General features: G+C 36.5%; 1 protein-coding gene across 3 annotated transcripts in view; it reads right to left on the bottom strand.

Annotated features, from left to right (window-relative positions):
* LOC145980653 (cilia- and flagella-associated protein 61-like) overlaps nt 1–14,567 on the bottom strand; it is a 94,551-nt gene that overhangs the window by 48,117 nt on the left and 31,867 nt on the right. For all 3 annotated transcript variants that reach the window (XM_083113703.1, XM_083113704.1, XM_083113705.1), the window contains one exon: nt 5,570–5,739. In XM_083113703.1, the coding sequence (XP_082969829.1) occupies nt 5,570–5,739 (170 nt within the window). The remainder of the gene's footprint in view (nt 1–5,569; nt 5,740–14,567) is intronic.

The following is a 14,567-nucleotide window of genomic DNA, read 5'->3' as shown; positions in this document are numbered from 1 at the left end:
GGTCTATCAATGAAAACCCAGTATACGGAATCATCTCCAGCATTTTCCTTCATTACATAGAATCTCCAATTGTTAATGAGATAAAATTATTTTCCTGTAGTTTACGGTTATTACAAGCATAAGAAAACAGTTTTTTCTTTGTGACGTTTCAGGAGAACACATGCTCCTTTCATCAGACATTTATTAGCGGGGGAAAAATACATCCATGCCAAATCAGAACATTCGCGTATAACAATGGATAACATATTTTTAAATTTTTTCCTGAGAGCACAAAGACTATGTTCTAATAATGAGGATATCAAAAATGAAGAAGAAAGGCTCTTTAATATAGCAAAAGAAAATGGCTTTCACACTAACAGAATAAACCAAATCAAAAAACAAGTTGCAAGAAAACTAAAGGAAAAGAGAAATACAGACAAAGATGAAAAATCTGTTGAAAAGAAATTTGTGTGCATTCCATTCCACAAGGGATTCTCACATAAAATTGCAAAAATTTTTAAAAGTTTTAATTTCAAAATTGTTTTTAAAGCACCAAGAAGTTTGGAATGTACATTTAATGAATTCAAAATGAGAAACTCGCTACCAGATGTGGAAACCACAGGAATATATAATATAAGTTGTTCATGTTCAAAAGATTATGTGGGACAAACAGCAAGGAAAATGGCAATAAGATGGCATGAACATGATTTGGACATTATAAATCTAAACCCAAGAACAGGTTTGTCAACTCATATCATCGAAGAGAAGCATTTGATTAAAAAGAGAAGGGTTTTAAAAAGATTAACGGGAAGCACGGAGTTGAATGTCTGGGAAGCCTCGTTCATTGCAGAAGAACACTGGAATAAATTAAATAATGAAAATGGTAACATAGATCCAGTGTGGAGTTTTCTTTTTCACAAATGGAGTAAGCCACCATCTTTAAAATTTAATGTGACAGAAAACATCAAGAGACTTTGTGAAAACAATGATGAATTTGTATTACCTGATGATATTTGGGATTCATAAAAAAAAAAAAAAAAATCTAAAATAAAAATAAAATAGACTGCTTTTTTCACAGTTAAGTTGCTATATTACAACAATGTAACATTGACAACATCCATTATATAACAGATTCTTTTTGTTTAAAAATTACTAACCATTGTTATAACTGTATCTTTAGTCAAAATGAAAATAAATGTCTGATGAAAGGAGCGTGTGTTCTCCTGAAACGTCACAAAGAAAAAACTGTTTTCTTATGCTTGTAATAACCGTAAACTACAGGAAAATAATTCTATCATGCAAGCAATGCGTACATACAAGAAAAACTGTTAATGAGATAGTTGCGGATATCATACTCTACATCAGATATGTAGATGATGTGCTAATTATTGCTAAATATGAGAACACCATCATGGACGTATTTAAATTGTTAAATGAATCACATCGTCGCATAAAATTTACTTATGAACCCATGAATAACAATGTAATTTCTTTCCTTGACCTGAAAATTAAGACAACTGACACAACAATTCAAACATCAGTCCATAGGAAAAATTAGCAAGGGAAAAATACATCCATGCCAATTCAGAACATTCAGGTATAATAATGGATAATATATTTTTAATTTTTTTCCTCAGAGCACAAAGACTATGTTCTTCTAATAAGGATATCAAAAATGAAGATGAAAGGCTTTTTAATGTAGCAAATGAAAATGGCTTTCACACTAACAGAATAAACCAAATCAGAAAACAAGTCTCAAGAAAACTAAAGGAAAAGAGAAATACAGACAAAGATGAAAAATCTGTTGAAAAGAAATGTGTGTGCATTCCATTACACAAGGGATTATCACATAAAATTGCCAAAATTTTTAGAAGAGTTAATTCCAAAATTGTTTTTAGATTACCAAGAAGTTTGGAATGTACATTTAATGAATTCAAAATGAGAAACTCTCTATCAGATGTGGAAACCACAGGAATATATAATATAAGTTGTTCATGTTCAAAGGATTATGTAGGACAAACAGCAAGGAAAATGGCAATAAGATGGCACGAACACGATTTGGACATTATAAATCTAAACCCAAGAATAGGTTTGTCAGCTCACATCATTGAAGAGAAGCATTTGATTAAAAATAGAAGGGTTTTAAAAAGATTGACGGGAAACGTAGAGTTAAGCCACCATCTTTAAAATTTAATGTAACAGAAAACGTCAAGAGACTTTGTGAAAACAATGATGACTTCGAATTACCTGATTGATTGATTTATTAGCATCCATTCAACTTTACAAAAGTTTGGAATTGTCACATTGTACATGTACATTTAGAATACATCTATAAAATTATAGGCATAATATAATATAAAATACAATAGATAGTATGAGATACAAGATATCATATAAAGAGAATAAATGCATGCTCAATGTTATTTTCTTGAGACAAATTGGCTAAAAATATGTTTTCTATATTCAATGTTCGCTTCATTTGCTATGACATTATGTACACACATGTATATATATATATATACACACACAAACATAAATTGAGCATTAAATAGTCACCTATACTTACATCTAGATAAATTAAATCGAACAGCAAAGGAAAAATAAAAAGATAATGATGATAGGGCAGTTCTACTTTGTTATATTATTGTTGTTATTCCTGTCACTTACGGTGTGAATGTACTCTTGCACTGTGTAAAAACAATGTGCCTTTAGGAATCTTTTTATATGTAACTTGTATACTGGCAATGACTATGTTTTTGAATGCATTTGGTAGCATGTTAAATAAGCATATAGCATTATATGTTACCCCTTTTTGGTAGAATGTGGTATTGTGTAATTCCATATGTAAGTCATTCTTTCCCCTGGTGTTGTAGGTGTGGTAGTCCTTATTTGCTGTGTGTGTATTTTGACAAATTTTCATGCTTGTTAGGATTTCATATAGGTATATGCATGGCACTGGTAATATCTGTAATTCTTGAAATAATGGTTTGCATGGTGCATCTGTTGGAGCATTTGCCAGAATTCTAACAGCTCTCTTTTGTAGTCTGAATAATGTAATGCTTTTGTTCATGTTCCCCCAGAAAATGATGCCGTACCGTAATACAGGGTGAATGATGCCATAGTATAGTGTTTTTGCTGCTTCTAGATTTACTACATTTCTTCCTGTTCTTATCGCATAAGAAAACCCACTAACCTTGTTTGCTGTAGCTTCAATGTGTAGATCCCACTTTAAATTTTCAGACAGTTGTATGCCAAGAAATTTTATGTTAGATACATATTCTATGTCCTGATCTTGAAAGTTAATTTCTGGAGTTTCAATGCTACAGCTGTTGATTCGAAATCTAATTGCATTTGTTATTTTAGTGTTTACCACAAGACCATTTTTTTCTATCCACTCCGAGATGTGCATGATTGTATTCTTTACGTTGTGTTTTAACCGTTCTGTGTTTGTTTCTGCTATAAGAACAGTTGTATCATCAGCAAAGAGAGTTGTGTTTGCATCTTTACAGTTTTGTGGAAGGTCATTGATGTAAATTAAAAAAAGTAAAGGTCCTAAAATGGATCCTTGGGGTACACCATATGTAATACGTTGTTTCTTTGATCGATAATTTTCCTTGTTATTAACCTCATCGATGTGAGTTATTTCTACTATCTGATTCCTGTCCGTTAAATATGATTTAAACCATTCTTTTGCTACTTCCCTGATCCCATACTGGTCCATTTTTTTTACCAAGAGTTTGTGGTTGACAGTGTCAAATGCTTTTGTTAGATCAAGAAAGAGCCCTACACAGTGTTCTTTTTTATCCAAAATTTCTCTAGTTGCTTCTGTGAATGTGTGTATAGCAGATTGTGTAGATTTTCCTTTGCAAAAACCATGTTGTTGTTCTGAAATGATAGAAAATTTGTTAAAAAATGTTATTAATCTATTGTACATAACCCTTTCGAGTATTTTTGAGATGACTGGGAGAAGAGAGATTGATCTGTAATTACTCATTTCATTTTTTGACCCATTCTTGTGAAGAGGTTTTATTATGGCAGTCTTTAGTTGTTCTGTATATTTACCGGTAAGGAGACTTAGATTAACTGCATGACATATTGGGCCACATATGTGTGTGGCACATTTTTTTATTACAATGTCAGGTATCTCATCTATGCCAGCAGAATAATTGTTTTTCAAGCGACTTATTAAGCTAAATATTTCCTTCTCGTCTGCTGGGAGTAAGTATATACTAGAAACTACTGTAGTTATATTACTAGTTTTATGATTTTGTTTTTGGATGTGTTTTGTTATTTTTTCTACTATCCCATAAAGTATTTATTGAAAGTTGATGCTACATCTTGGGGATTGACCACGCTTTTGCATGTTTTAGTGATATGTTGTCTTTGTATTTTTCTTTCCCTACCATACCTAATTCAGTTTTTGAAATATGCCACAAGGTTTTTTGTTTGTTATTTGAGTCTAGGATCATATTGCTATTTTAGTTTTTTTTTGCTTCCTTGACTGAGTTTTCAAACTCCTTTCTTTTTCCCTTTAGATATGAATTGAATGTTTCACTTTTGAATTGGTGTCTGCATTTATTCATTATGATGAAATCTTTTCAGTTTTCTTTGATGTCGGGTGTTATCCAATTTGATTTTGTTTCAATGCATATTTTTTTTGTTATTTTGGGAAATGCTAAATTAAATGAGTATGAAATGGCAGACAGCAATGTCTCGTATGCTTCATTCACATCAGTTTGGTAGTATAGGCTATCCCATGATTCTCTACTTATTAAGTATGATATTTGGGATTCATAATTTTAAATAAAAAAATAAAGTGATGAAATTTTTTTTATCTGAAATAAAAATAAAACAGACTGCTTCTTTTCTCAGTTAAGTTGCTATATTCAATGTAATATTGAAAACATCCATCATATAACGGATTCTTTTTGTTTAAAAAATTGCTAACCATTGTTATAACTGTATCTTTAGTCAAAATAAAAATAAATGTCTGATGAAGCGAAAAACTGTTTTCTTATGCTTGTAATAACCGTAAACTACAGGAAAATAATTCTACAATGCAAGCAATGTGTACATACAAGAAAAACCATTAAGGCTTAACAGTGTTAACAATTCTACTAACAGTTAAGCAACATTTTTATTAAAGTTTCCATGCAACGAATTTTAAAAACTAAACACTGTTGAGAACTTTCTCAGATTTATAGACATAGGTGAACAATTTTTTGTCACAGGTGGAACAGATAAAGCATTTCCTCTTTACTTAATAAGAACTTTATTTTAATTTTTGTTAATTTTCAAATGATGACAAATAAATTATTTAAGACAAATAGATGAAGTAATTGACCTTCGAATATTTTAGTGGAGTTGAGGGGTAAATGTAACAGTTAGAGGATAAATTGATTTTGTGTTGCAGAAGTCGCCATGGAATGCCAAATTTTATATTGGTACTTTATTGTTATTGATAAAATTTTCAAATCAATCCATCCCTAATATAAAAAAGCTTGGTAAAATTATTGGCAGTTTTATGGATAAACTGCAATGTGCCATTTCTTGTTCTATGTTTTACATTTTTAGTAGAAAATAAACATACTTTTTCTTGGAATCTTTCTGTTTCACAGATATTGTGGGCACAATTGGAGTAGAATTACCATCAATTCCCTTGACAAGACCGAAGAAAGGAACCAAATCAAAATGTTCTTTTAAAATACCAATGTTCACATTTGTAGTCAAGCACATTACTGCAACTGCTCTTGAAAGTACCTATGGAGAAATTATAATTTTAAATGTAGTACAATTACATTTCCGATTTAGTCTGCAATAAATATTTTCGTAAGTGGAAAAAGTTTATAACTACAGTGAAATCTGACTTTATGATCTTGCATTTTACATTTTACATTATGGCAAAAGGTAAAAAGGTAAAGTGTTCCCCTGTGCATAGCACCACGCCATGAAGGCGTATAGGGGATGTGGGGGTAACGCCCCACACTTTCTTGATCCGGTCGTGAGTGGGGGTGATGTGATCAGCATCACGCCCCTGACCGCCTTTACCCCCCAGGGTTTCCCCCAGGTACCCATGTTATTCGACGCTGGGTAGGCGCCGGGGCCGCTTCCACCGTTAGAAAAGTTCCCGGATTTGAACCGGCCGGGGATCGAACCCGGGACCTTGAGTATGGTAGTCAGACACGTTACCGACTGATCCACCACGGCCACCTTATTGCCTTACATTATGGCAATAAGGTGATTTTTTTTCACAGATACCTCTTTGTGGAGTCCACAAAAATGTGCACTTCATAGAGTCTGAATATCCTGGAAATTATGCAAAATGCATAATTTGCATTATTTTTGCAACAACATTGTAGGGACATGTGAAATTTGTGATTGAATGATTATCTAATGTATTTTGAGTTTTTAAGCCAATTTTATGCACAGATATGCACAAGTGGATGTGGATGACGTTAGATGGCTTACAGAATCGATAGTTTCTTTGCTCGAGCGAATAACGGTCAAACAGGCAAATGATCGGTGTACGCTCGAAGCCCAGTAGTTCACGTGGAACCGTAATTTATCTGTGGTAGTGGGCCTTCAAATATGCTTCGTGAAGTGAAAAACACAGTGAAATTAAAACTAAAGAGAACATAGACATCATCTCCATGTTAAAATGTAATTTAGTCAATCTTACCAATACATAGCAATATATGAAAATGAATAGATGATTATGGGCTGAAACTCCCAGCATGAATTTTACACATATATTTGTACGATTATTGTCACATTGAAATGATATTTGATATTCTGTATAGTAGACCCAGGGGGGGCCACTCCGCGACTTGCACGTTATTGGCTAGAGCTTGTGACGTCACCAAGCGGACACGAGCGGTTGAAAGCTATGCGTAGAATGTAGCAGATGGCCCATGAAACGCTGTGTTTTCATGCATCTTTTGATATTATACACCAAAGCTGTTAATTTGATTTGACAGCAAGAGATCAAATACGCGATAGAAGAATACATTTATTCCAAAACAATGCATAGTTTATTTTTTGCGTGATATCTTGTCCCTGCAGGCTGTAGTCCACTGCCGGCTTTTCTTTCCAGCTAACCTATTGCATTTATTTTAAATGTCTCATTCTAAGGAAAGTTCTTGTCCGGGCATATTCTGATATGTCTTTTTACTGAATGTCCTGGAATTTCCCTTTAATATTTTTACGCTACTTTTAACATTCTCCAGTTGATCGCCACGATGAGGATAAATTTGTTTTTGTTATTTATCGTCTTCTTCCACTTTTGGCTAATCGCGACGAACAGGATGAGTGATGATTAGTTTAAATTGATGAAGGGACACTCGTAGCAGGCACGTATCCAAGGGGGAGCTTAGGGGGCTCGAACCCCCCCAAAAGTTTTCTGTTTACAATAGATAAAATGAGGTATTTGGTTTCTTGTGGTCGGAAATAAAATAATGTGACGATAATTTAAGGAGAGGAATAATTATCGAGTCAAGCACGTATCCAAGGTGGGAATCAGGGGGCTCCAGCACCCCATTCAGGAAATTACGCTACATAAAATTACGTTCATGGCTTCTTAAATAATATGATGATAATTTGAGATAAATAATTTTCGAGCCAAGACACAGAATGTTCTAGAACCCTGTTATTGTTAATAGTGCGCACCCAAGGTGGGATCAGGGGGCTGGAGCCCCCCTTAATTTTTTCAGTTTACACTACATAATTTTTTTTTTTTTTTTTTGGATTTGATTTATTTTATTTTACTTCGCGTTTTGTTCCTCTTAGCTAATTTACGAAGATGGGAATGAGTGATGAAATGATGAAAATGATAAATGGACATTCACACACAACCATGGCCGAGTGGGATTCGAACCCGGGACCCTTGGCGTCGCAGCGCGATGTGCTAACCACTCAGCCACGGATGCCGGCTATTAAATCTACATGGAAATAGTTTCTGCAGTATGTTTGAGTTGATGTCTGTGCTAAAGCATTTATTTGGAACAAACGATTTGAAATATTTTTTCAACACCAGGAATTTTACATTAGCTAATAATTGAAAACAAGCACACAAACTGTATTTTTGAATGGCAGAAAATGAATGATAAATGCATGCCAAAGATGTTTGTTTGTACATATAACATGTATGTTTTACACATATGCAACATGGAGCGACATAAAATAAGAAAATACATATGCAAGATTCTAACACTAAATTATGTACGTATTCAAAGTTTTTTCATTACATATATTATATACAAAACATATTATTTACATACATCACATTACAAAAAACAATTATATTACGAGCGAAGCGAGAAAGAAAATTTTTTGATCCAATTTTTGCAATTTAAAACAATATTGATTTAATAAGGGACAAATAATATCACTTGGCGCTAAGGCATTCTCTCTTTCACATTTTTTTTAAAATTAGATTATTTGGCGCCCATGGCCGACTCCCGACGCCCCCTAGCTACGTCTCTGAACTTGACGAAACTGAGAAAAGCTGGCACTGCAAGCGAAGCGAGCAAGAAAATTTTACGAAATGTATTTTTATTTGTATAAAATTTGAAATAGAAGGGGGCAATTTCTCCTCTGTGCCCCCTGCAGGTGCCTTTGGCCATCAATGTTCCCCCCCCCCTAGAATTGACTTCCGTCGAAGGTTGGGGGACAATTCCCCTGCCCTCCCCTGTGGTTACACCACTGAGTAAGTCCGAAATTTGGAGGAACAAATTGAATCAATCCTGCTACAGCAACTTGTTTTTTGGGAAGCGATGATGACTTTATTCCAGGCGATTTTCTTCTATTATTATTGCACGTGGCAAGAGCACAAACAGGATGATTTGTTCTCATTCTACCGGCATTCAAGAAAAAGTGTGTATAAGTAAATAATAGACCCATTTATCTCAAGCTTCCGTATACGATAACGAAGTAAGTTCCATTCTGTCCGCTTAATGACGTCATAGCGCACACAGCATCATGGGAATAAATCTCGGAACCTCGGGAATGGCATACCTTATAAAGGTACCTTGTAGTAGACCAGCCAAGATGCAAAAAAGCTTTAAAAAAAACCTTTTACCTGCATGGAATGTTAATAACAGGCATCCATGCTAAATCAATCAATCATGGGTCTGACAGAAAAACTAGGGTGGATGCCACCAAAATTTTGACCTTAGGTCATTTCAAGGTCATATTCTAGCCTTAAAAGGTCAAATTTTAAAGTCATCCAAATATGTTCGTGTAATATATCAAACGAAAGGTATGGATGAAACAAACTGTTTGGCGATATTTTTAGCTCAGAATATTGATATCAGAAGAAGCTCTTGTAGGGCAAAGTTAATCATGTCAAATTTGTATACACTGGAGTCATATATAGTGAACCATCCAAAAAGCAAAAAAAGCTTTTAAAAAATTTAAGTGCATGGAATATTAATATCAAGCATCCATGCAAAATCAATAAGTCGTGGGTCTGACAGAAAAACTGGGGTGGATGCCACCAAAATTTTGCCCTTAAAGGTAATTTCAAGATTCTGACCCTAAAAGGTCAAATTTGAAACTCGTCCAAATATAGTCATGTAATATATCAAACGAAAGGTATAGACGAGACAAACTGTTTGGCAATATTTTTAGGACAGAATATTGATGTCAGGGGAAAGTTCACCTTGTCAGACTTGATTTATATTTCATGCAGGTGATTTTTTAAAGGTTAGTCAGAAAAATACACAATTTTTATGTCGTGTTTATTTATAATGTCAAGAATTAAATATACTAATGAATCGTTTGAAATAATAGATTTTATATATTATTAGAATATATTTTACAAAAAACTTTTGTGCATGTAATCTGTATTTGACTCAAATAATGTTCAATGGGATGGATTACAACAGTTTATACAATCGCAGCCACAGGCATTTACACATTTCATATTGATTTTGAAGCAGGCTCATCTTGTAGTCTTGCACTTCGTTTTGCAAGAGCAGGTCACAAATTCGAGGCAGGACACTGGTATAGGAGGTAGCCTTGTCCACTGAGGTTTGAGACAACCTAATTCCCATTTCTAAGCATCTGGGGGCAATGTCACAACAATAGTTTTCCTCTCTGATTGAAGCCAAATCTTTGCCTGGTAGTTCGCACATTGCACATGAAGCTCCAGAGCATCACGTGTTGGGAGGAAGCAGTTCCAGGCTGTCTTGCCCTTCGTGAACATGTTTAATCTTCCAATGTTAACTGTTTTCACCCCTGGACTTCCATAGAGGTTGCAAATCAACCAACCTAAGCTCACCTTAACGTCCAATTCCTTCTACCAGGCATTGGTTTCTCAAAAAAACATTTTCCTGCAGTTTTTTTCCACAACCACTGAATGAAGAGGTTGTATCACAACCTGTAACTGCGTGGAAACTCAGTAGGTTATTTCTCACAGCATCAGGAAGTTTTTTTGCTACTTGATGGATGGGAATGCACTTCTGTTTCTTTGCAGCCCCAGAAACCAGCCACACTTCACTTGCTTTAGAGGCAGTTAAGTGCAAAAGAAGCAGCATGACATCTGTATCTCTACACAATAATTCATTGAAAGTCCATATCCAGTGCTTCAGAGGCATCAAGAATCAACCTTCTGTCAGTTTCTTCATGATTAACATTAAGCTTGAGGTCATCTTTGTGTCTTCGGGTTGATTTTGCACCAGGGTGGTCCACGGATTCACCTCCAGGTACATGGGAGAATAAATTCGGAAACATACATATATATCAAATATGTATGTGTGTGTGTGTGTGTGTGTGTGTATATATATATATATATATATATATATATATATATATATATACACACAGGGAGGTTATTGCAGCATGCCACCACAATACCGTCGGCCGCTTGCCGGCCCAGTCATGCAACAGGTGCCGGCAAATTGCGTAACAGATAGCCCGTCACACAAACCGCTTGTTTTGTAATGTTTCCACTTTTCACAATTATAGTTACAATTACAACTTAAATAAGCACGTACCTTGTCGTAAGGATGCTGGAAAAGGTGTCCTCTAAAATACAAATATTTCTGACACTTTATTTCTGCCCATATCGCTTCTGACAGCAATGACTCATCCAACATAAAGGATTCAATTTTTCATTCTTGTCTTGCCTTCGAATAAACAAAACCGTGACTCTTATTTTGCAGATAACACAAGATTAATCCTTTTGAACACTAGAGTCAGTGGCGTGCCCAAGATTTTCGAGGGGGGAGGTTACGTATACATTATTATGCAAAACGAAAGCGCAGATAAACGAATTATTTAACAGTGTCACTTAATTTTAACGTGTGAATATTTTTGAAGTAAAGTAGCGATCATACACTGTGTGCGTTTTTCTTTCTGAGAGCGCCATTTGAAATAAGCACTTTTCCCCTTTTGCTACTATGGGATAAACTGAATATAAAAGGCTATAACTGCTCAACAACTGCATCTTTTTAAGAAATTTAAATTCTAAATGTAAGAATGAACAAAAAGCAACATTTTATGTAAATTCCGACAATTGTGAGTCCAGGGGGAAACGGGGGCCAAATCCCAAAGTTCTATTTTCCCCGTAATTACGCAAAATTTCTGAACGTCGTAATTTCCATATTTATTTTTTTCAAAGTTGCGGCAGGAGCATTACATATCCTCATAGAGTAGTCTTTTGTTGTGCTTCCCTCAAAATTTGGTCCATCCAGTGTCTATAGAGCCGACGCTAGAAGCGAAATTCCTCAGATGTCGCAAGAGCGTCAGCGGCTTATCGGAGTAGTGGTAAGCCGCGAGAAGCCTCTCAATACTACGCGAATGCGACAGCTGTCGGCTACCAGTTGTTTAGACGTGTTCACTTCGGTTTGCGTTTATCAGTACTCGTGTTGTTTATACTGTGTTATTGGTGTGCTATTAAGTGCTAGTGCTTTATCGTGTGTTAAATTGTTATTCATTCATTAGTTATGCCACCAAACAAATATAGCCTTGAACAAAGAGTTTTTATGTACGATACTTACGTGAAAACGAACTCTTGCAGAAAAGTAGTCAGGCGATTCGCAAGAAAATTTCCTGGCAATCCTGTTCCGGACAGACATACTGTTTACAACCTCGTTAAAAGATTACGAGAGACAGGATCTCTTGAACCTAAGAAACGTGTTTCCAGACGACGTGTTCTTACGGAAGAAAAGCTAGACGAAATTGGTGAACGACTTGAACATACTCCAAAAAAATCCCTCCGTCGGCTTGCTCAGGAAACAGGCATTTCAAAATCCTCAGCACGAAATGCCACTAAATTACTTAGATTAAAACCCTACAAAATTACAGTGGTTCATGAATTGCAACCGCGCGATCACACGACTAGAGTTCGATTCTGTAACTGGATGCTGGATAATATTGTTGCTGGCAGAGTAAATCCAGAATTAATCATATTTTCAGACGAAGCTTGGTTCGAATTGAATGGCCGAGTTATTTCACAAAACAATCACTATTGGAGCGCAGAAAAACCTGACCTTGTGCATGAAGTTCCGCTCCATCTTGCAAAAATTGGTGTGTGGTGTGGTTTGAATGCGCACAGAATAATAGGGCCTATTTTTTATGAAGGTACTATCAATGGTGAAAGGTATCGAAGAGACATACTACAACCTTTTTTTGAACAATTAACGGACATTGAATGCCAGCAGTCATTTTTTCAGCAGGACTCTGCTACTGCTCACACTGCTTATGAATCACTTAATTTTATTGCCGAGATTTTTGAGGACAGAATTATCAGTACTGAGTTGTGGCCCTCTCGTAGCCCCGATCTTACTCCTTGTGATTATTATTTATGGGGAACATTAAAAAACAAAGTGTATCAGAATAACCCGCGTACAATAGAGGATTTAAAAGAAAATATAAGAAGAGAAATTACCAGAATCACACCTGAGGAGCTTATGGATGTTCAGAGGAATTTCATACGCAGATGCCGGAAATGTATTGGTGTTGAAGGAGGTCATTTTCAACATCATTTATAACACCGAAGGTTAGTGATCATCATTATTATTAGTTTTAAATATAATTTTACACTTTCGGTTTGCTTTATGCGCCGCGATGCTGTCTTCCCTTTCTGTCAACCGAGGATAAAGTAGAGATGTCTAAGAAAGATTAGATGTCTGAAATAAGGTTGTAATTGTAACTGTAATTGTGAAAAGTGGAAACATTACAAAACAAGCGGTTTCTGTTACGGACTATCTGTTACGCAATTTGGCGGCACCTGATGCATGACAAGGCCGGTAAGCAGCCGACGCTCTCGCGGTGTCTAAGAAAGATTACATGTCAAAAATAAAGTGCCAGAAATATTTGTATTTTAGAGGACACCTTTTCCAGCATCCTTACGACAAGGTACGTGCTTATTTAAGTTGTAATTGTAACTATAATTGTGAAAAGTGGAAACATTACAAAACAAGCGGTTTGTGTGACGGGCTATCTGTTACGCAATTTGCCGGCACCTGTTGCATGACTGGGCCGGCAAGCGGCCGACGGTATTGCGGTGGCATGCTGCAATAACCTCCCTGTATATACTCTATGTGATCAGAAGTATCCGGACACCCACCTGAAAATAAAGTATAAGTTTGGGCAACCCTCCATCGGGAACACTGGCAGTGAATACAGTGTTGGACCACCCTTGGCCTTGACGACAGCGTCCACTCTCACAGACATACTTTCAATCAGGTGCCGGAAGCTTTCCTGAGGAATGGCAGCTCCTTTCCTCGCAGAGCGCCAAAATGAGAAGAGGTATTGATGTGGATCGGTGTTGTTTAGCACGAAGTCGGCATTCCAAAACATCCCAGAGATGTTCTATGGGATTGAAATCAGGACTCTGCGCAGGCCAGTCCATTAGTGGGACGTTGTTGTCGTCAAACCACTCCTCCACAAGCCTTGCAGTATGGACGGGTGCTCGGTCGTGTTGAAAGACACAATGGTCATCCTCGAACTGGTCTTCGACGGTAAGCAGCATGGAACCTGTTAAAATATCAACCTAAGCTTGTGCCATGACATTGCCATGTAAAGCAACCAGAGGGTCAAGCCCCCTTCTGGAGAAACATGACCACACTGTAACCCCGCCACCTCCGAATTTCACTCTCGGCACTATACAGGCTGGTAGATGTCGTTCACCAGGCATTCGCCACACCCACACCCTACCATCGGATCGCCACATTGTGTACTGTGATTCATCACTCCAGTCAACGGTTTTCCACTGTTCTATGGTCCAGTTTCGACGCTCCTTGCACCACACGAGGTGGCGTTTGGTATTTGTCTGTGTGATGTTTGACTTATGGGCAGCTGCTCGGCCATGGAAACCAAGTTGCCTCACCTTGCGCCAAACAGTAATGGTGCTTGGAGTAGATCCTGATGCAGTTCGGAATTCCTGCATGATGGTGGCGATGGAAGATTGACGATAATGCTGTATGACCCTCTTCAACACTCGATGGTCTCTGGAGGTCAACATGGGAGTTTGGCCTGCACGCTTTTGGGTTGTACACATCCCTTCACTATACCATTGGAAACAGTAGACAGAGGGATGTTTAGGAGGGTGGAAATCTCACACACAGACTTCCTACACAAGTGGC

Source organism: Lepisma saccharinum, chromosome 28, assembly GCF_977018435.1.
Source record: "Lepisma saccharinum chromosome 28, izLepSacc3.1, whole genome shotgun sequence".
In the NCBI taxonomy this organism is placed as follows: domain Eukaryota; kingdom Metazoa; phylum Arthropoda; class Insecta; order Zygentoma; family Lepismatidae; genus Lepisma; species Lepisma saccharinum.
Note: the sequence above shows the minus strand (reverse complement) of the source record. Positions and strands in the feature narration are given on the sequence as shown.